The sequence below is a fragment of the Pseudorca crassidens genome, chromosome 9 (assembly GCF_039906515.1).
Source record: "Pseudorca crassidens isolate mPseCra1 chromosome 9, mPseCra1.hap1, whole genome shotgun sequence".
NCBI classification, from domain to species: Eukaryota; Metazoa; Chordata; class Mammalia; order Artiodactyla; family Delphinidae; genus Pseudorca; species Pseudorca crassidens.
In genome coordinates this window covers 94,846,909-94,869,165 of record NC_090304.1, presented here as the reverse complement: position 1 = coordinate 94,869,165, position 22,257 = coordinate 94,846,909, and the positions used below count along the sequence as shown (strand labels likewise).

Here is a 22,257-nt window from a genome sequence, read left to right as displayed (position 1 = left end):
CTGTCAAAGGGGATAATAACCCTGGCCCTCCGACCTCCCAGAGGTCACGAGGGTCAAAAGCGACAATGACGGTGATGTGATAAGCCCACAGGGCTTCTCAGCTTCTTGGGAGGAGGCAGAGTCTATACTAAAGGAAACAATGCTGACGTGAATCCATCAGAGGACATATGAACCCACCAGAGGCGACATTCAGAATATTTAGTGATAATTAATAGAAGTACCGATTGATCAGCGCAGACGCTGGAGGCAAACACCCAAGGCAGCCTTTCCAGGACCTGCCAGTTGGGCATTAACTCTGGTCCTTCCTGTTCCTCCCCATCCCAGAGCCCCAGGGCCCAGGGAGCACGTGTGGAGAGCAGGAGGTCTTCGCAGACCCCCGCTGCTGCTGAGCTGCCGGAAGGGCAGAGAGGTCGAGGCAGAGGGGCTGAAGCTAGGGAGAGAACCCTGGAGGGGGACTTATGAGACCCAGGGGCATCCTTTGCCCCCCGGCCCGCCATCCCTCCCTCGAGTTCCCTGCTCTCGGGGCTGCAGGGAAGGTGTTGGCAGCAGCGGGGCTGACATTTAGAGATTTGGAGACCCAGGATTGTGGGATCTCACCCCTGTGGGGCAGCAGTAGCCTGAGTCCTTGAACTTTGCACCCGAGGGCATTGTGAGGGATTCGGCCTGGGCAGCAGAAAGAGGCCATCCAGAGGGGATCCCATCCCCACCCTGCAGAAAGGGGCGCTCTGCCGTTGAGATTGACCAAAGATGCTCTCCGCCCAGCTCACCACCTATCTCATGAGCACAGAGCTGCAGGTCTGCGGACCCTCAGGTGGACCAGAGAACCACACAGAGCCCACCCCCTCCTGGCCTTCTGCTGTCCTGTCGCCCTCAGCCCAGATATGGGCCCAGTGTCCTCCCCACAGTCAAGGGGGTCTTGGCAGTTGGAGCACATTTATCTGCAGTGTGGGGAAGAGACCCCCCCTCTGCGAATCCACTGTGAAGCTGGAAGAGCAGGAACAGCCCCAAGAAATGCTCTGGGAGCAACAGTTCATAATACAAATGCTTAGGTTACGACGCTGAAGGCTTGGGGGGAAGGGGCGGTCCTCTTATATAGACAAACCCTGGACCGCAGAGGAGGCAGGTAGAAGGACCAGGATTAGTACCCTCTTGACCTAAGCACTGTCCAAAATTGTCTGGTCTAGAATTACCTTCAACCCCTCCTGCTATACACACACATACACACACTCAAACTCACATTCATACACACACACTGTCTCAGGGAACAGGTCAGGAGGGCCACGTACCCCCAAATCCTTGGAAAAGTAGCAAACTTAACTCTGAGTAATTTGGTGTTCAGAGCTCCTGCCTCAGGACAGACAGGCAGGCAGGTACTTACACACACACACACACACACACACACACACACACACACACACACACACACACACACACAGGCAGATGTGTTGAAAGTTCACATGCCCACCTCCCCATACACACGTGCACACATATATGGTGCCCATATACACTCACAGATACACACATTCCTCCACGTAACACACTGTCATCCTAGAGCACGCTCACAGTAAGTAACTGCCTACGGCTGTGTGCACGCACCGCCTGCCCCTGCCCCCGAGTGGAAGGGTACACCTCATTCTCCTCTGAGACAGCTCCCCACCCTCTGCCACACTGGGCTTGGCTGGACAACCAGGTTCAAAGGGAAGTGACTTGGCTTTTCTCTGTCTTCCATCCTTGTGATAGCTCCTCTCTGCCAGGTTCATGGAGAGGAAAGCAGTGCTTCCCATACTCCACATCATTCTGCCCCCAAGCCTCCCACGCATCCTAGCCCGTGCAGGGGCAGTGAGGAGAGAGCGGCTGGCTGGCTGGCAGGGCCCTGAGAGCCCTGGCTCGTGACTGGGACAAGCAGGATGCCACCTGCGTCACGTTGCACTGACATTTCCTGGACAGCAGGCAGAGGCTCTGGCAGTGAGTAGGGAGAGCACAGTGTGAGCAGACTCGTGTGTGCTTTGACTGTGCCCCCCCAGACGGGCCTGCCGTGCCCCCATCTCCTGCAAGCTCCCTCGTTGGGGGTCCAAGGCTCCTGTACAGAACCCCAAGCGCATGGAGATGAAGGGAGAGAGGCCAGCTTGGGAGTGGTAACCAGCCAGCCAGCCAGTGAAGCGATCAACATGACTCAGACAGCAGTAGTGATATAAAGATGAGGGACACCACCCTGCTTTCAAGTGGCTCAGAGTCCAGAGGGAGAGATAGAAACACAAAGAGGTGATTAGAAGACCATGACCTTAGTCTTGTGTTAGTTACACACAGGGAGCCCCAGAAGAGAGATCTTTAACCCAGCCTGGGAGGAGAGTGGTGTCCGGGAAGGCTTCCTGGAAGAGATGACACCTGAGTTCAATGTGAAGGATGAGTAGGAAGTAGGTAGAGGGGGCAAAGGGTGCTCTAGGTGAGACTCTGGGTGTGCAGGAAGCACAGGCAGGCTGCTGGTCTAGACACTGCATTGCTGAGAAGGGTGCCAGGTCCCCAAGGGCCTTGATGGCCTTGAATGCCACGCTGAGTTTTTGGGCGCCGTGGAAGTTCTGAACAGGGCGGTGGCTGGCTGCAGCATGGAGAACCGATGGCGGGACACAGGGAAAAGGGGGGCAGGGAGAAGAGAGTACTGCATGGGTCCAGGCCAGGAGCTGCAGGCCTGCAGCAGGACAGGGGTGGTGAGGATGAAGGGCAGGGGATTAACTGATGCATATAAAGGAAGTCAGACCAGCAGAAGGTAGCAAGTGGTTATCTGTATAAGTACAGGAGACAGGTGGCTCGGCCGTGGGTGCCTCCCTGGTTTCTGGGGTGGGTGACAGCAAGGACAGTGAACGAGACGAGCTCCCATCGTCCTCCTGAGCCAAAGGGAGCTTCCCAGCCCCGCCCAGCCAAAGGGCCCACATCAGGAAAGCACAGGCCATCAGAACAACAGACGTAAAGACATCTCCTGGCCTGACCCTGCCATTTAACAGATGAGTAAACTGAGCCCTAGAGAAAGGAATTCGCTCGTCCTGGTCCCCCCTGCTACAAGGAGTCTTGGAGACAGAATCAGGGCCTCCTGACTCCTGGGGACTTTTGCGACCACAGCCCACTCCTGGCCACACTCCACTCACAGTGAGTCCTTTTTCTTTTCTTTTCCTCCCTGTTTTCCCTCGCCTCTCCCCTGCCTGGTCCGGCACAGACCCTCTTCATGTGACCCTGACACCAAAGAAGCTGAAGACCGGCATTGGCAGCACGGTCATCCTCTCCTGCGCCCTCACGGGCTCCCCGGAGTTCACCATTCGCTGGTACCGCAACACCGAGCTGCTGCTGCCCAACGAGGCCATCTCCATCCGCGGGCTCAGCAACGAGACCCTGCTCATCACCTCGGCCCAGAAGAGCCACTCCGGGGCCTACCAGTGCTTCGCCACCCGCAAAGCCCAGACCGCCCAGGACTTCGCCATCATCGTGCTTGAGGGTGAGCTGGGGCCGCCGGAGCAGACGGGCGGGTTCAGGGCTCCTACGGCCCGGCCAGAGACAGGAGGCATTCGTTCAGCACTCACAGCACTCCAGGCAGATGCACTGTCTTATTTAATCCTCCCAAGGGCCCTGTGTGCAGATACTTTTTTTTTTATTTTATAATAACCATTTGACCGCTGAGGAAACCGAGGCTTCGGTGACTTGCCCAAGGTCACACGGCCCTGCTAAGGAAGAGGGCTGGGGTGTGAACTCAGGGCTCTTAACCGCCATACTCTGTTGACTCTGCCCTTCAAAATTACTAGAACTTCACTATTAGAAGGGCCTTCAGTAGGGTCTCAAAGACTCTCGGTCTCCCAGAGGCTCTGGAAGGGTGCTGGGAACCTCTGGATTTTTGAATCCTCTCCCTGCCTGAGGTCTCTTCACAGCAGGCCCTGTTTCTTACCATGGACCTGGCTTTCTACCTGCTTCTCTCTCCTTTTAAAGCTACTACCCCCCGCAAGTTTCCGCACCCAGCACTTCTGTGTATGGTGGTTCGGGTCGTTCGCTACACGAGGTGCTCAACTAAGAGGGTGAGGATTGAAATGCAGCTTGCGCTCCACTTACCAAGCCACGCACCCACACTGGGCTGTGGCCACGCAGAGGAGGCACCTTTTTCTTATTTGCACAGAGATGCGGGGGGGGGGGGTTAGCAGAGGCCCTACCCTTACCAACAAATTTAGTGGTTCCCCAGCTCCTTTGTTGCTCCCATAATCCTGTTCCTTCCAAGGATTTTTCACTGTGATAACGAAAACACCAAACCTAGGCAAACCCCACGGGTATCTGTCTCACTGTTACAGCCCAGGGGTCCTCATTCCTTGGCAAGTGGGGCATGAGAGCCGGGCATCCATCGAAACTAAGCCCTCATCCTTCACCCGGTGCCCAGCAAACTGCCTTCCTCAGCCCCTGCCTCCTCTTGTCCTGCCCCATCCCTGGTCGCTCTTCCCAATGAGGAAACACATCAGCTGGGCACAGCCTAGTGTGAAAGGGGTGCCTTTCATCTCAGGGGACCTCCTGTCTGAACTGCTCCCCACCCAGGAGCAGACTGCTCCCACCCAGTGCATTTTCTCTCTGAGGGTACCCCTGTGCCGTTGGTGGATCTCACAGGGCAGCTGGTGCCCACCTGTTCAGAGCTGGGATGTGGAGAATGAGGCTGGTGAGAGGGGCAATGAGCTGGAAGGGAGGGGCAGCCAGAGAGGGAGGGCTGGGGAGAGAGGCAGAGGAGAGGCCAGAGGCAGTGGCCACGCCAGGCAGTACCAGGCTCCACCAGGCACCGGGCTCTCCCTCAGAAATGGGGCCAGGGGCTGGCAGCCTGAGTTAACGTCAGCATTTTGGTGTGACATGTGGGTGGGATGTGGAGTGCCATGTTACATTTGCCTCGCTTTTTTTTTGTATGTGTGTTTTGGTGTTTGACTTTTTCAAGGATTTAGCACCTATTTTAATCCTTTACAGCAATCCTGTGTGGAAGGATGGCCAGGGTTAATGATTACATCCCCCATGATCCATGGAGGAAGTGGGGCCCCGGGGGTTACTTATGCTGTCCGAGGTTATTCCATTAACCAAGACTTAAGCCCCAAAACAGACCCCACCACCACCACTGGCCCCGGGCAGCTCACATGTTAAGACTCAAGCTTCAGGCTTTTGCTAACAGAGTTACAGCACCAGCACCCCTCCCACTCGAATCAGAGCTGGAATTGGACCGTTCAGGTCCTGGTTCCACACATAGCTAACCTCTGAGCCTCTATGGCTTTATTTAAAAAGGGAGGAGAAAGAGGCAGAAAAGGAAAAGTTGAGAGGAGCTAACATTTATTAAGCACTTGCAGAGTGCTGTGTAAGCATCTTGAATGCATTAATTCATTTACTCCTCACATCATCAGTACCAGGAGGATATAATCATTATCCCCATTATCTCCATCCTCCACAGAGGGGAGATGGAAAGACTCAGAGAGGTTAAGTAACTTGCCCAAAGACACAGAACTAACAGGTAGTTGAGGGAGGATTCAAATCCAGGAGTCTTCATTCACGTGCACTAAACAGGGTTTTGCGGATGGTACATGAATCTTGGAAGTACGCGGAAGGGCTTTACCATTGTTACGTCCTCTGCGTTGCCTCCTCCCCATGACGAGGTGGGGTGGCCTGGGGGGATGGTCTCTCTGTGATTCGGTGAGCCTTAAGGGGGCTCCTCGCTCCCTGCAGACGGCACGCCCCGCATCGTCTCGTCCTTCAGCGAGAAGGTGGTCAACCCCGGGGAGCAGTTCTCACTGATGTGCGCAGCCAAGGGCGCCCCGCCCCCTACCGTCACCTGGGCCCTGGACGACGAGCCCATCATGCGGGACGGAAGCCACCGCACCAGCCAGTACACCATGTCCGACGGCACCACCATCAGCCACATGAATGTCACGGGGCCCCAGATCCGCGACGGGGGCGTGTACCGGTGCACGGCGCGGAACTCGGTGGGCAGTGCTGAATATCAGGCGCGAATAAACGTAAGAGGTGCCTGTCTACATTTAAATATCAGAATAGGCTTTTGAGTTCCTTTGCCATCTCTGTGCTTACCATTCTTCTTGTGGTGATTAGTACTTATTCTTAATCGTCATTTTGATTTTAGTAGAGGTCTCTCTCCTCTCTCTCCCCGTTTCCCTGCCCTCCACAAATCCCATCATCCATTCGTGTGTGTGTGTGTGTGTGTGTGTGTGTGTGTGTGTGTGTGTGTGTGTGTGTGTGTGTCTGGTACCGTTCTCCCCCTTTGCATTCCCATTCCCCATACCCCTTCACCCCTCCCACAATCCTGCCCCCCACCCCGTTCCTCCCCATCAATCTCTCTGGCCCCAGGTACACTAAGTGCTCCACTGGCGCCTACAGTCCCACCAGGGCCTTGCAAGGCCAGGGACAAGGAAGGGGAAGTGGGGCCAGGCTTGCCCTTTGATAGGGGTGTCCACCGAAGCTGTATCCCACTCCCACAATACTCCAGGAGGTGTAAGCAGCCAGGAGCCAGGGCACCAGCATCTCTCAGTCCACCCTCCCCTGGCTACCCTCCAAGACCCCAGCCATCAAGAATAGGGGACTCAGGCTGGGTGAGGGTGCCCCAAGGCAAGCACCTTCAAGAGAGGGGGAAGGAGTCCTCAAGGTGACCATCCCCGTGCCTCAGGTCTCCAGGTTGCTGTGGTGAGAGCAGAGGATCCTCTGAAGCTCTTTGCAGCCCTGTGGTGTCAGATTGGTCCTCATCTGACCCAACCAGTGAGCCCTGACACGAGAGCAGAAGAGGCACAGGGGAGTGGGGGAGAAGGGGCGCTGGACTAGGGGCACTGGTGGCTGTCATAGGCACGGGGAAGGGGAGTGGGGGGTTCATGCTAAATTCACCTGTGCCAGGTGTCCGACCCCCCATGAGAAATGTGGCCTCCCTTTGGCCACCCTCCCACCCTCTCTGAACTGGAAGGGGACAGAGCTGCAGGGTCGTGGGAGATGCCCTGGTCCTGCCCCTCACCTACTGGGGGGGGAGCTGGAAGCCCAGAGTTTCATGTACCCATTCCAGCACTAACCCTGCATGGTTGCCTCTGAGCCCCCTTTGCAATTCCCACGTGGCCATCCGCCTACCTGACCCAGGTGATGACACTCCCTCCCCTCCGCCAGTGTGATCAGAGCCCCTCTTTATAGCCCCTTCTCAGGGGCCCACAAAACACATTTACCTGTTGAAAGAAACTCATCCATTGAAGACCTTCCTATCGTCCTTTAAATAGTTAATGTATGTGCGATCCTTTTTGGTACAAGACCATTATGAGCAAATCAAATGAAAATAACAAAATCTCTACTCTTCCACTTTCACCCCCGAATCTTAACCTCCTCATAAATGAGGACTCGCCCTCCCAAATCCCAGTAACTTCTTGGTGAGGCTTTAGTTCGCTCATCTAGCCTCTCCCGTTAGGGGAACGGAGTCTCGCCCTGGGCATGAATGAATGCAAACGTGTCTGTTTGCAACTAATTGAAGATAGTAACAGTAGTCCGGGAGAGACCACGGGGGCCCCCAGTTCCAACCTCTGCCTTTAGTCTTGTTTTTGTTTTTGTGGGTTTTTTTTTTTTTTTGGTACGCGGGCCTCTCACTGCCGTGGCCTCTCGCATTGCGGAGCACAGGCTCCAGACGCGCAGGCTCAGCGGCCATGGCTCACAGGCCCAGCCGCTCCGCGACATGTGGGATCCTCCCGGACCGGGGCACGAACCCGTGTCCCCTGCATTGGCAGGCGGACTCTCAACCACTGCGCCACCAGGGGAGCTCTCTGCTTTTAGTCTTATAAAAAAGGCCTCCCTCTCCCCCTGCCAAATTTCCATCCCCTAAGAGTTTCCGAGTCCAAGCAACTGAGAAGAGCATCGCGGGGCAGCGCCCGGCCGTCCCTGGCTAACCGCGCCATCGCCCCTCCCCTCCCCCTCCCTCCCAACTCCTGCCCAGGCCCCCCCAGCATCCGGGCGATGAGGAACATCACAGCTGTCGCCGGGCGGGACACCCTTATCAACTGCAGGGTCATCGGCTACCCCTACTACTCCATCAAGTGGTATAAGGATGCCCTCCTGCTGCCCGACAACCACCGCCAGGTGGTGTTCGAGAACGGGACCCTCAAACTGACTGATGTGCAGAAGGGCATGGACGAAGGGGAGTACCTGTGCAGCGTCCTCATCCAGCCGCAGCTCTCCATCAGCCAGAGCGTCCACGTGGCCGTCAAAGGTAGGCCTCCCCCAACTTCCAGCCTGAACCGGAGCCCTCCTGGTCACCCAGGATTGTGGGCCACTCTTCAGCCAGCCACTCAGGCAGCGGCAGGCAATCCTGAGGGAGTGGAAAGCCACGGAAGAGAGGGCTCCGGCCTGGAGTTTGGACAAAAGGGGGCAGGGTGGAAGATTGCTGGGGGCTGGGAGGGGGGAGATTGTAGGGGGTACATAAGAAGGCCACGGGTACCTCTACATTCCAGTTCCTTCTGTGGGCTGCACGACACGGCAGCACTGGCCCAGGGGCATGAGGGGTCAGTGGCTCCTGGGCAAGAGGCCCAGGTCAGAGGGGACAGGCTATATTGTTCCCCTGATGTTAGCATGGAACCACCCAGAACTCAGCAGGGCCCCTGAGAGACCAACGGGTAGGAGAGGGGCAGGAGTCGCAGAGCGGAAGCAGCAAGAAGCTGGGTGGAGGGTGCATGTGCTGGGTGCCCTGACTCCCTTCCAGGGTTCAGACTGGCCGGCCGAGGCTGCTTCTATGGGATGGGCAAGGACCTTCCACCTGCTGACGCAGCTGGAGGCCTGGAGAGCACCGCCTGGTGCCTAAACTTCTCCTCCCTCCCAGGCCCGCCACACTTACCTGGGTGAGGTCTGTGTTTTGTGCGGGGGCACCTAACACAGTGCCTGGTTCATGGCAGCCGTTCAGTAAATGTCTGTGGATTAAACAAATGAATGCATATAAATGAGCAAATAAATGAATTCGTGACTAGACGACAGCTGTCCCCTGGGTTTAGGGGCTGTGCGGGGGTGTGAAGCTCCCTCCCAAACACATTCTTTGGAACTGACAGGCCTGGAGATTGTCTGGACGGTGGGTGAGGGCAGGGTGGCCTGGTCACCTAGGAGGCAGGATGGAGAGGTGGCGCCTGCCAGGCCTGGCTAAGGAGAGGTCAGTAAAATCCAGGCAGCTGGGGTGGAAAGTCACTGGGTCAGTGGTGGCCGTGCTGGGTAAGGGGCTTATGTCCCTTTCTGAAGAGCCAGGGCAGGCTCACGCATATCCCCAAGGGACCACATGAACCCGGAGAGGGGGCCAGCCTGTGCTCTAGGGCCCATGGGAAGGAAGAGAAAGCAGGGGGGTCTGGGCCGGCAAAGGGGCCCTGGCACAGGGGGAAGGCCCCAGGGGGCCCCAGACTCCTGACGCAAGATGGAGTGGAGGCCTTGTGGACAGGAAGAGGGGAGTCTGGGGGAAGGAAAGGTTTGGGGAGACAGATGCTGCCTCCGTTTTGGGCCCCTTCACGCGTATGGTGAAGATGGGACCTCCCGGGGCAGATGTCAGGAGAACAGCTGGAGAAACGGAAGGTAGCAGCAAACGTGCAATCAGTGCTTCACCCCTCTGCTCCGGTCACCGGGGCTCACCCTCATCGGCACACTGGGGCCGTGTCCCATGCGCCCTTGTGCGTCCACCACCTGTCACAGTGCCAGACAGTGTTTGTTTCTTGAGCTGAAACTGAGACATTAGTCTGGGTTGGAGTGACTTTCTGGGAAGCCTGGCTCTGAGCCTGAGAACTGGGGGACGGGCTGTCTCTGTGGCCCATCTCCAGCCTGGGGAGGAGAGAGGAGACCCTAACAGCATCTGCCTCGCTGGCCCCCCCTCCACTGCTGCACCCCAGCCAGGCTGAGGGGCATCTTGGCCCCCCCTTTCAGGCTAAAACCTTTGCCCAGCCCAGGGGCCTTGTGCTGGCGGGAACCTCACAGCCCCCAGGCCCCATCCCCAGCCTGCCTTCCGTTCCCAGCATCTCGGGGCGACCTGCCTATATCCATTTCTGTCACAAGCCGTGGACCGAGAGTTTACAGTGTAAACATCACATATTAAAACATCTAACCTTTGCTCTACTCCCTTCACCCGCCTGCACCAGCGAGCATTTGGCCGGGTTTGTTGGCTTAAAAAAATAAATAAATACCAAGGCTCCAGCGAGCCTCCGAGTATGCGGAACATCCTGAAAGCTGCTTCTGCTCATCAATTATTCAGCCCCATTCAGGGAGCGATCAGTCCTAATGAATTGAATCTGATGCATTCCGTCTCAGCGACTCGCTGGGCCTGTTGTGATTGTGCTGAGCGACCATGTCTCCCAGCCCTGGGAGAGGGAAAGGGGCATGTGCGCGCGCGTGCATGTGCGTGCGTGTGTGTGTGTGTGTGTGTGTGTGTGTGTGTGTGTGTGTGTGTGTGTGTGATCACAGAGGGCAGAGCCCCTGCACTGGGCACATGTGGCTCCCGGCACACAGCACAAGCTTGAAGTTCAAAAGCAGGGGCATATGTGTGTGTATAGTACACAGGCGTGTGTGCACACATGGCCCCTTGCCTACCCACAGGGTCTGCAAATCCAGCCCCAGAAGGGCTATAGTCACTTGTTTTCTCTCCAGACCGAGAAGCAGCATTTGTATGAGGGCTCTGGGACCCTGTGCCCCTGCCTGTCCGAAAGCTTAAACCCATCATCCCCGCTCTCTCCCAGTCTCCCTCTCCCCACTTCATTAGAATGCGCTTTTGCAGAAGAACCCATCAGAGCTGATTATGAACATGCTGCTTGATTAGCTGTTGTGCTGTTCTAAGAGCTACTCAAGGAGGAGGGTGGAGGAGGTGCCCCTGGGCGTGGAAAGCGGCCCCGACTCTGGGGGAGAGAGGGACAGGGCCCAAGGGCAGCACTCTCCACCCCACTCCTGCTGCCTGGCTGGGACGTGCGTCCCACCCAGAGGATGAGAGCAGAGAGCTGGAGTGTAGGAAAGGGCGAGTGGGGGCAGGACAGGGCACTAGAAGGCTGAGATTTGTTGGAAGTCCTACCCCCCATCTCTCTGTGAGGCCAAGAGCCCGCAGGCAGGGCAGGGCATAAACCCAGGCTGCTCCATGAGCTGGAAAAACCACTGTTGACTCCATTCCTTCTGGGACTGCTTGTCTTCTGATGAATTTTTCAAACACTGAGCTGAGGAGAGCAGAACACACCAGACACACATGCACATGCATGCTCACACACGTGCAGAGACCTGTGTACATGAGTACACACGCATGGACGCACTGTACGCATTGTACGCACGTGCATGCAACAAATAGACACGTTAGCCTGTCCACACTTGCACACACGCAGCTGCACATACACAAATGTTCCCTCTGTCTGTATCCTCCTGTGAAGCCACATTCCTGAGCCACAAGAGGTGGCTGCAGGTGCTACCATAGAAAATGTCACCTAAGCGAGCCTGCTGTGACCCAGCAAGGCAGGAGGGCCAAGGGGAGAGAGGGTGAGGATGCTTCGAGGGCTGCCTGGACACTGACTGGCAGGGGAGAGCCAGGCTGTGGGGAAGGCAAGTGCTTGTCTCTGGGCACCCAGAGAGATCCCTGGCGGGATGCCAAGAGGAGGGCCCAGAGATCCAACCTAGATTTGGTGTCTTTAGGGCCCTCTGTAGCTGAAAAATAATGTAGCATAAAAGCATCTCTGGGCACGCGGGCCGAATGTTTAATTAACTAAGAAGGCAGGCCTGCAAGTGGGGCTTCTTGGCTTTGGCTCAGTGAGGGAACATCTCCACCCGCGCATCTGAGCCTCCGGAGCCAAAACAAGGGCATGAGGTGCTTTCTGCCCATGCTCAGTAAGGCCAGGACCCAGAGGTAGTGCCAACACACACACACACACACGCACTCACGCGCGCACCCTCACTCCCTAGTGCCTGTACTCCTCATCCACACTCTTTCCTCCCTTGCTGCTCAACAAGTCCCTGCTGTGTGCTTGGAGCCTTCAGGGAGGCCCCCTTCCACCCTAGAGAATGTGTTGGGGGCTTCTATGATCGGGGGCTTAAGAGAGAGCCAACCCCCTGGCCAAAGGCCTGCCATTGGCACAGGTGGAGTTTTGGAAGGAACACACCAGAATCCAGAGGAAGGGGGCACAGCAGGTTCCGCAGGGGCAGATTGCCAAATGTACTGGGGGGAGGGAGTGCCAAGGATGCTGCTGCCAACGGCCCTTTTCCTTGGCAGAGGGAGCCAGGAGCACAGGAGCAAGCATCCTCCTTACTGGACAGGCAGCGATCACGGTGATGGCAGTGTCCACGATGAAGAGGAGGTGGACGAAGCTGTATCTATTTATTCATTCAGTGCCGTTAACTACGCACCCACTATATTCCAGGCGCTATTCTGTGAACACAGCTGTGCTCAAGACAGACAAAAATTCCTGCCCTTGGGGAGCTTACATTCTATTAGGGAAATGGTTAATAACGTGAAATCCGTAAAAGATGTCTCATGTCAAATAGGGAGTGGGAATCAGAGTGCCAAGGGGCAGGAAGAGTGGTTTGCAATTTTTTTTTTTTTTTTTTTTTTTTTTTTTTTTTTTTTGCGGTATGCGGGCCTCTCACTGTTGTGGCCTCTCCCGTTGCGGAGCACAGGCTCCAGACACGCAGGCTCAGCGGCCACGGCTCACGGGCCCAGCTGCTCCCCGGCATGTGGGATCTTCCCGGACCGGGGCACGAACCCGCATCCCCTACATCGGCAGACGGACTCTCAACCACTGCGCCACCAGGGAAGCCCTGCAATTTTAAATAGGGTGGTCAGGGAAGGCCTTCCTGAGAAGAGGGGGTTGCATTAAAAAAACTGAAGTGAGTTATTAATATTCCTATAATATTAGACTTGTTACAACTGAAAAATCAGCATCAGGCTTTAGAGATTACTTTATCCAACTCCTCCGTTTTGCAGATGAGAAAACTGAGGCTCGGGGGCAGAGACAGGGTGGTGGTGACGAGGCAGCTTGCCCACGTCACTCTTGGATTACAGTGTCTTTCGCCATTTCCGTGCTGCACAAGCAGAGAAGCTCCAGCTTCACACAGCGCCCATTTTCTACTAAATGGTGCAATAAATAAAAAGGTTCGGTCCCAAAGAGAGATCATGAGAGACACCATAAAGTGTTTATGGGCTGGGCTGGCGGTCAGCATGCCGTCCTCTGTGCAACACCCCCAAACAAGTGGCCGAAACAGCTTTATGGTGGCCAGGGACCACAGGGACTGCCACGACCGCTGTGTCTTCTCAGCCACGCCAGCCTCTGACCTCTCGCCATCACAGCAACTTGCTCTGACCCTGCTTCCCTCACAGCTGACTGAGTTGCCCTCTCACCAAAGATGACTGTGGCCAGAGCAGGGCTTCCAGAGATAAATCCCTTGGTTATGCAGCATCCGTGCCCCTTACATTCAGGCCATGTGCTGGGGAAATGCTAGGAGTCATGGGCAGGAGGGGAGTCCTTGTGGACTATCAACCCTGAAGAGGTCCCTTGTCATCACCGGCCTGGAGGTGATCCAAGCCTCAGCTTCTTCTTTCACAGAAGTGGAAATGGACACACGCACACTCACCGAGCCCGCGTCCACCTCTGAGCGCAGGGGAGACACCAGAGACTCACAGTTCAGAAAGCAGTCCCATGTCCACATCACGGGGCACCCCACCCTGCTTCTCAGAGCCTCCCATCACAGCCTCCTGCCGGTGGTATTCAGCGAGCCCGTGAAGGAGCCGGGATCCCTAGGCTTTCTTCTCCCTCCAGGCGGTCCTCATGTGCTGGAGTTATAGGGTTATCGGAATGCCAGCCTGGGGCCGAGGAATTCTGTGAGCAGCTCTGGCCTCTACCACTCCCACCAAGGAGTTTCTAAGGGAACACTTATCCCCCCACAGAACCACACCTGCCCCATCAACCAGCAGCAGGGCAGAGTGGGGCAGGAAGTAAAGAGCCTTACTCCTTGGACCCCTGGGGGGTGATCTGGCCATCTACTTCCAGCAGGGCAGCAGTGCACTAGAGAGCTCTGGCTGGCCTGGGTGAATGCCTAACCACGCCCCCCACCCACCCAGGATGGAGGTTGGCCGCTCTCTCCTTCCCTGGCCACTCGAATTGCCATTAGTGTTATTCCTGAAGACCGGAAGGGAATGACAGCCCCTGGTTGGCCTCTGCCTCTTGTCTCAGCTTTTTCCCACACTCTCACTCCATATATTTTGTAAAGCGTGTGCATCCTTTAAGCCTCCGTCCAAATGCCACCTCCTCTATGCAGCTGCGCTCACCTGACCAGATGACATCTCTTCTCGTCTCTGAGTTCAGTATCTGTGTATTCACGTGGTGCTTGTCCAATAACCATTGAGGGAAATGTCTTAACTTCCCGAGCAAATGCCATGCTTCCAGAGGTTCTATGCATATTTTAAGCATGCTTCCACTTTCCCCAGCCCACACGGAGCATAATGCCTTCACAGAGCAGGCATTTCATAAATATTAGATGAATTAGTTAATTAATGAATTAACCTGCCTTAGTAACTTATTCCATTATCTAAATCCCTTCTTACTGAGAGAGACAATCTTTGCCTTGCCTGAGCTAAATCTCCTTGCCTAGTTCCAGTCTCCACTTGCTCTGTCCTCAACGGAAATGGAGCTCTTGGCCATCCATCCCTGGGGCAAGGCCCTCTCCTTTCTAGGCAGAGCCCCCCAGCTCCTTGCTTGACCCACACATTCCCCTCTGCAGGCCCTCATGACTGCCACGACTCTCCCCATGTCCCTAGGGCTCTTAAAGGAGCCAGCTCTGGTGCTAGCAACAGCCTGAACCTCAGGAAGAACCAAGGGAGAAGCTCCCAGCTCCAAAATTCTGTAGCGTAAATACAGCATCTTGAGGAAGAGGGTAGAGCTCCCCCTTTTTCTGGATGAACCCCCATCCTGTGCTCTCCCCACCCCTTGCCCACCTCATAGGGAAACTTCTAAGCTCAACCCAGGAAATGATATCCAGACATATATTTATTCATTTACTCACCTGACAAGCATTTATTGGGCTCCTACAATTTGCCAGGTAAATAAGTCCTAGTTACTGCCCTGCAGGAACTCCCCGGCACCCAGGGAAGGTGGTAATGCAAACAGATACCCCACCGGCATGTGATGAGTGCCATGATCAAGGTGTGAACCAGGTGTTGTAGGGCTGTGCAGGAGGAGGGCAGGCTTCACAGAGGAGGTGGTACTGGAGCGGGGTCTGAAAAGACAGAGAGGAGTTTCCCATGAGGCCTGCTGGGCTCTAGATTTGGGTCTTTGTGGGAAGGAAGACTGGACCAGAATTGGTTCTGCTAAACCTAAGGAGACAAACTGGCTGGCAGATCTGGGTCTCTGCAACAATTCCATCAAAAAGTCCAAGGAGGGCTTCCCTGGTGGCACAGTGGTTGAGAGTCCGCCTGCCGATGCAGAGGACACGGCTTCGTGCCACGGTCCGGGAGGATCCCACATGCCGCGGAGCGGCTTGGCCCGTGAGCCATGGCCTCTGGGCCTGCGCGTCCGGGGCCTGCAATGGGAGAGGCCACAACAGTGAGACGCCCGCGTGCCGCAAAAAAAAAAAAAAAAAAAAAAAGTCCAAGGAGGCCAGAGGACTCAATCTGACCAAAGTACCCCAAAAAGGGCGGTGGGAAGATCAGCAGAGCCCAACGAGGAGTCTCCGGGAAATCTCAGCAGTGAGCATTGGGCCGTTACTAGAGTCGGGGTTCCAGAGAAATCTCTCTGGAGATAGCCAAGGCCCCACAAACCGCTCAGAATACTGGGGGCAAGACCCCAGCCCAGGGAGTAGCACAGGCAGAGTTTGGGGGTGGGGAGATCCAGACAATGACCAGAGCCCCAGAAAACCTGAACTGCAGACCTAGATTTGGGCCCATGGCAGAGCATACATGGCAGTTATTTCCACCCAGGGCCCAGCTGTGTTCACCCAGGCCTGGGCTGAATTTCGGAGCTGTGGGTGTTTATGGAAAACCGATGGAGCCCCCGTGGCCAGAGTGAAGGGTAAGGTGGGAGGTGACATTGAGAAGGTCAGCTAAGGCCCCTGCTCTCATCGCATAGGGCATGGGGGCAACAGACCTAAATGTCACTTCCTCTGGACCTAGAACTCTTGACCAGGAGCTTCCCCAGAGATCCAGAGGGCTGCCTAGGGTTTTCCCTGTCCACACCTGGCCACTGCACAGGGACCACTTCCTCCTGAGCCCTGAAAACCCTTGGGGTGCCTTGGGCATGCATATGATGTCATCTATCCTTTTCCCCTCAGGGTTCACCCCCTGCTGTGTCCACTCTGGGTGGGGAGAGTAGCAAGCTTCCAAGGAGGGGTGGGGCTGGTGCCCGGGAGAAGGCCAGAGGACCGTGGACAGCCTTGTAATCTAATTATTTGACTGCAGAAAGGATGTCTCATCTACTGGGTGCTCATCCTTGTTAAGCTAATTGTCTCCTTCTCTCTCTTCTCCCCCCACTTGCTGGGGAAGTCACTGTGTCCTAATTGAGTTATCATAAAGATAATGGCTGTTGCTCTAGCCAGAGCTGAGAAAGGAGGATCCCTCTTGCAGAGGCTCAGGCTCCAGACAGGCCCCCCCAGGGGCTGAGATGTGGGCAGTAGGAGAGGGGGAGGGCCGAATCTCTGGGGGGTGGGGGCTATGTGGATGACGTGTAGCTGGGTGAGTCTAACCAACTGGCTATCTTGCAGATGACAGGGCTCCCTCTCTGCTCTTTCCTGCCACCCATGGGGAGCTTGTTTACGAGACAAAGGGGTCTCTGGTCTGGGTATGTTTGGGGCTTTCTCAACAAGGCAACCAGCTAGCATAAGAAAGAGAGCTTGGACTTGGAGAGCATACAGATCAGGTTTCAAATCCCACAGTCCCCTCTTATGAGCTGGGTGATCTAAGGCAAATGAAGTCTCTGCTGTGAACCTCAGTTTTCTCATCTGTATAGTGGGGACAGTTAAGCCCATATCACATTATTGGTGGGAGGTGTGTATAAAGGAGCTGAAAACAACCAGTGATGGGAGCTTCCTCTCGCCCGTCCTAATGCATGAAGACAATGGGGTGGGTGATGAGACCTCTACAGGAGGAGACCAGGCTACAGCAGCCTGGCTTTAGATGAGCAGCTGTGGGGTGCACACGAAGGACAGCCTCAGCATCTGAGGCACGTCATCTCTATCCATCCCAGGCCCCCAGGCATCTGGGAGACTCAGCTCTGGGATGAGACAGTGAGCACAGGGGCACCGAGGAATGGCAGGGAAGTCAGGTTAAAAGCTGGGCAGTGTGTCAGCAAGCAGACAGGAGTCAAGAAGCACATGAGTCATCACAATTCAAGTTCCAGTACAAATCTGAAGGTCATGATTAGTTCAGGCCAGCCCAGGCCCTGAACAGAGACGGCAGATCCAGGCCTGGGTGGGCAGAGGGACGGGAGCCAGGGGACAATGACAGGGCACCCCAGGAGATTCTGCACATATGGGAAAACAGGCACCAGTGCCCATGGAACTCTATTTGCAGCCCACCCTCCTGAAGGCCAGGCAGGGATGGGCATGCTGCTGGCCAGGCTGGGGAGAGTGGCGGCCTGACAGCAGCACTCCCCTTGCCTTCCCAGTGCCCCCTCTCATCCAGCCCTTCGAATTCCCGCCTGCCTCCATTGGCCAGCTGCTCTACATCCCCTGCGTGGTGTCCTCGGGGGACATGCCCATCCGCATCACCTGGAGGAAAGATGGACAGGTGATCATCTCAGGCTCGGGCGTGACCATCGAGAGCAAGGAATTCATGAGCTCCCTGCAGATCTCCAGCGTCTCCCTCAAGCACAATGGCAACTACACATGCATCGCCAGCAACACAGCGGCCACCGTGAGCAGGGAACGCCAGCTCATCGTGCGCGGTGAGTGAGACGGGCCAGCGAGGGTGGGAGGAGGAAGGGTCCAGCTCTGTCTGCTGCTAAAAACAGTCTCTAGTTTTCAAGTTTGCATCACGGGCTCAGAGAAAGTTGACTCTGGCAGGGGCCTTAAAGATCAAGAGGTTCAAACCTCTTACTCTCCAGGCCAGGACACGGAGGCCGTGAGAGGAGAAGACCCTGGCTCAGTTGGTCACTGGTGAAGTCAGAATTGGCACTCAATTCCCAGCTCCCAACCCAATGCGACTGGCAAAAGCTCTCAACATCTTGGGTTTCAGATGTTCAGAGGTGCCTGCTCCCAACTTTATAATGGTCCAGGCTGGGCTAACATTGAATGGAAGGCGCCCAAAGCCCCCAGAAAACCTATCAGAGCCCGAGATGATCTGTTCCTCCCCCACCTTCCCTCTTTCTGCAGTGCCCCCTCGATTCGTGGTGCAGCCCAACAACCAGGATGGCATCTATGGCAAGGCTGGTGTGCTCAACTGCTCGGTGGACGGCTACCCCCCACCCAAGGTCATGTGGAAGCATGCCAAGGGTAAGCCCCTGGCCAGCCAGCATCTCTGAGCATGGCCAGGGATGGGATGGGGAGGATACTAATGCGACTTGGCCTGGTCTCTACACATGCATGACTCCTAGCCCTGGGTTCTGAACTTTGAGACCCCAGGCTATACCTGAACTGGAAGTCATCCTCAGCCACCCCCAAAGGGTCTATGGACCAGGAATAGCTGTCATGCTAATTCCAGATTTCCTCTCGTCCCCGTAGATTGACCTCTCCCCTCCCCCCTCCAACCCTAGAACTCAGTATACTCCCCAACTCTCCCCACCCCACCCTAGGGTCCCAGAGTCTCACTGACCCCTGCTTCTCACCAGTCCAACCTATTCTGGGATCTTGGTCCTTCTTGGAACCCAACTTCATCCCAAGGATGCATTTGGTTTCTGACTAAGCCCTGCGCCAACCTCTTATCCTTACTGTGCCCATGGCTGACTCTGGGGCAATGGGAGGAGGCATCCAAAGCCCCCCTTGGAGGATGGCTGGCTTCTTTCCCAGGCCTGACTGCCTACAACCAGGCAACCGCCATTTGACGGCTCGATCTTCCCTTTGCCTATTGCCAAGTGGCCCAAAGAGAACTCTTTCTTCCCCTCCAAGGAATTCAGCCCAAAGGAAGCCCAGTGCCAAGGTGGGCATTGAGCTGAGGCCCCCCCAGCTCCATACCTCAGATCCATACCTCAGATCTGAGGCAGGATCAGGCTTCTGTGAGGGTCTTTCCTATTTCCCAGGAAACAAGAACTATGTGAGCTCCCAGCACTTTGGGGATGCCACAAAATGGCCCTAGATCAGCAAGAGAAAGGTGTCAGCCATTCCTTGAGGCACTCCAACCCCCCAGCCTAGACGCCAGACCTCCTAACTGCCGCCTCCTTTCAGGGAGCGGGAACCCCCAGCAGTACCACCCAGTGCCCCTCACCGGCCGCATCCAGATCCTACCCAACAGCTCGCTACTGATCCGCCACGTCCTGGAAGAGGACATCGGCTACTACCTCTGCCAGGCCAGCAACGGCGTGGGCACCGACATCAGCAAGTCCATGTTCCTCACTGTTAAGAGTGAGTCTTGCCCCCGTGCAACCCTCCAGACACCCCTGATCACAGACCAAGGCCCATCTCTGCACTCACCCTGCCTCCCCCTTTGGTTTCCATTGCTCCTTCTGTGAAGGGAAGGCGGGAAGGATTCCTAGACAGAGGTGGGCTTGGGAACCTCTGCTGGGGGATTCCAAAGCACTCTCATCTAAAACGATGGCCTCACTCTAAATGGCCCCGGCTCGCTCTACTCCAGTCATGATAGGCTCGTGATTTGCTGTACCACGGTATCGTACGACAGCCCATTTATTTTGCTCTGTAGGTTGGCAATTCCATCTGAAGAGTCATATCAAACAATTTATTTCTTTTATTTAATGTATACTGCTAGTGTATAACCTGTTTGTGGCTTAGCAAGGAGACCACGTATGCAATGTAGGAGATAGGCCTATGGGCAGAAATCCTGGGTTCCAATTCCAGATCTGTCTGATGAGCTTCCTGGCTTTGGGCAAGTGACTTCATGTTTCTAGGTTCCTTTCCTCACCTGTGCTAGAGGTTCATTCCCAGCCCACTCAGCTCCCAAAATCATCGTAAGTAACACAGGAACTGATCATGGAAAGGGGAAGAAGCTTTGGAAAAGCCAAAAAGGCAGTAAAACTCACTCTAGCTCAGTACCATATCTCTGGCTTCTAAATCCCCAGACCTAGAGCCAGAATCAATGGTGTTGAAGTCTAGAATATCCCTGAGTTCTGTTAAGTCACACACAGACATTCCTACTAGACAAGCCTATCCCTTTACGCTCTTAGGGGTCTGTATAGTGAGCCCCCAGGAATCATATCAAGACAGTGTCTGGCCCTTTGTCATGAAACAGACCATGGGCCACGGAGAACAGCAGTAAGAGCCTGAGTTTTAGCATCTGACCAAGCCAACTGTGAATCTGGGCGCCGTGTGGTAATTACAGTGACCTCTAACAGGTTTCCTTGGCCTCTGTGTCTCATTTTCCTGATGTACAAAAGGAGGGTCAAGAGAGCGCCTTACCTGTTATGTTTTGTATCAAGAGTAAGTCAGATGACATGGACAACGCAACCAGTATGGTAACTGGCACCCAGTAGGCCGTCACAGATTTAGCCACCAGTTTTGTTTTTAATGGAAGACACTCCAAGGTACGTGTAGGAAAGGCAGCTGAGAGCAGCGCCCAGTGTGCGGTCCGCCCAGCGTCTCCCTGGAGTCCCCGCCTTTAAGAATCATAGCTTCTTTATCGCTTGCCAAACCCTCACTCACTCAGCACAAGACGGGGAAGCCCCAGCAATCGATCGATGCTCGGGAAGCTCCGGGCACCGGAATCCCCGCTCTGGGGAGCTCTTCCGTCACACTATCAAAAAGCACTTTGTCCTTAATAAAACCAGGCAATCAATCTACATCCCTCAGCTGGGGAGAACTTTGCTAATTCCGCCTGCGTGTGGCAAGAGGAAATAGGAGGCACCTCGTGGAACTATCGCCGTCCTTGGTATTTGATCCTTATCTCCCCACTGTCAGCAGGAGAAAAGAGCTCAAACTCTCAGGCTTGTTTTTTTTTTTTTTTTTGGTCTTTGCCTTTTTTCTCTAAGGTAGGGGATTCTACTGGGCAAGCGTGGCGGTGCCTTTGTGGCCCGTGGCTTCTCTGTGGCGCTGAGGTGGATTTGGGTGAAGGGAGACGCAGGGGCCAGGGGGTGGGCTGTGTGCAAGGTGACCCAGCTCACGTCGGCCTGTCCCTCATGTCCTGGGGCGTCCTGGGCAATTCTCTTCTCCCCTCTGGACCTGCATTTTTCGGTGCCATCCTCACGTCACGACCCAGGCAGCAGCTACGAGCACACACCTCGTAAATCCCGGGCAGCCTCACGAACACGCGTAGCACCAAGCCACACACTCAGCCACCACTCTCGCAGTAGCGTACACCTCTGGCCCCTCTTCCCAAGGAATGATGGGAGCTCCGTACTACTTGTCCTCACTTGTGGGCAGCATCTGGACCTTGCTCCTTCCGTCTTCCCCCTCGTCCTCATTCCAGCCACCTTGTCGCTTTGCTCTGCGTCCTTCCATAGTGAGGCACAGGCGCACGCCTTCCCTTCATCTGCTCTGTCTCACAAACACCTCCGGCTCGTATTCTCCCACTCGCCGTGCCTCCCTCATCGGCTGCCTGTGACACAGTCTCTCCGAGCTGCTCACGCAGCATCCCCCCTCACACGGCCCTCCCCTACAGGTTGCTTTCCAGCTGGGCCCCCTCCCACACCCTCTGCACACCCGGGGTCTCCAAACCCTCACCCACATGTGCCCCCTCGATGACCCTTTCCTTGCACAACTTCCTCTGTCACAAACGCCTCCTTCCATTCCAGCCTCGCTCTCCCCAGTGACCTGCCAGCCATGATAGAAGCCCCTGTGCCGCCCCAAATGCCAGCAGGAGCGGAGGAGGAATTTGAGGCCTGAGGGCAGTCGGTGTGGAGGGCTGAGCACGGCTGGGGCCTCTGCCTAGGGTTGGAGAGTCTGACTGCTTTTCAGTACCAGCCTGAATCATTCCACCCAGATCTGGCTTTCAGAAGGGGCTCCTGTGACAATGGGACCGTTTGGTGATGGGGGTGGGGTAGTCCTGACCTTCTTGAGGAACTTCCATCCCACTTCCTGCTGCTTTTCTGCAGGCACACTGCTTCAGGTAACCCACCCTCAGCTCCTCCTCTAGGACGTCCTTCCCCCTGCCTGCTCTGCCCTTTTCCTCCTTCATTCCCCCTCTACCTCTCCCACCTCCCCCAGGTAGGC

At 55.7% G+C, this 22,257-nt stretch overlaps 1 protein-coding gene across 1 annotated transcript in view; it reads left to right on the top strand.

Annotated features, from left to right (window-relative positions):
* Nucleotides 1-22,257, top strand: part of DSCAML1 (DS cell adhesion molecule like 1) — a 341,881-nt gene that overhangs the window by 246,796 nt on the left and 72,828 nt on the right. Inside the window, exons 6-11 of the mRNA XM_067751153.1 lie at nt 3,209-3,484; nt 5,719-6,015; nt 7,964-8,236; nt 17,610-17,888; nt 18,316-18,435; nt 19,324-19,500. Of these exons, the coding sequence (XP_067607254.1) occupies nt 3,209-3,484; nt 5,719-6,015; nt 7,964-8,236; nt 17,610-17,888; nt 18,316-18,435; nt 19,324-19,500 (1,422 nt within the window). The remainder of the gene's footprint in view (nt 1-3,208; nt 3,485-5,718; nt 6,016-7,963; nt 8,237-17,609; nt 17,889-18,315; nt 18,436-19,323; nt 19,501-22,257) is intronic.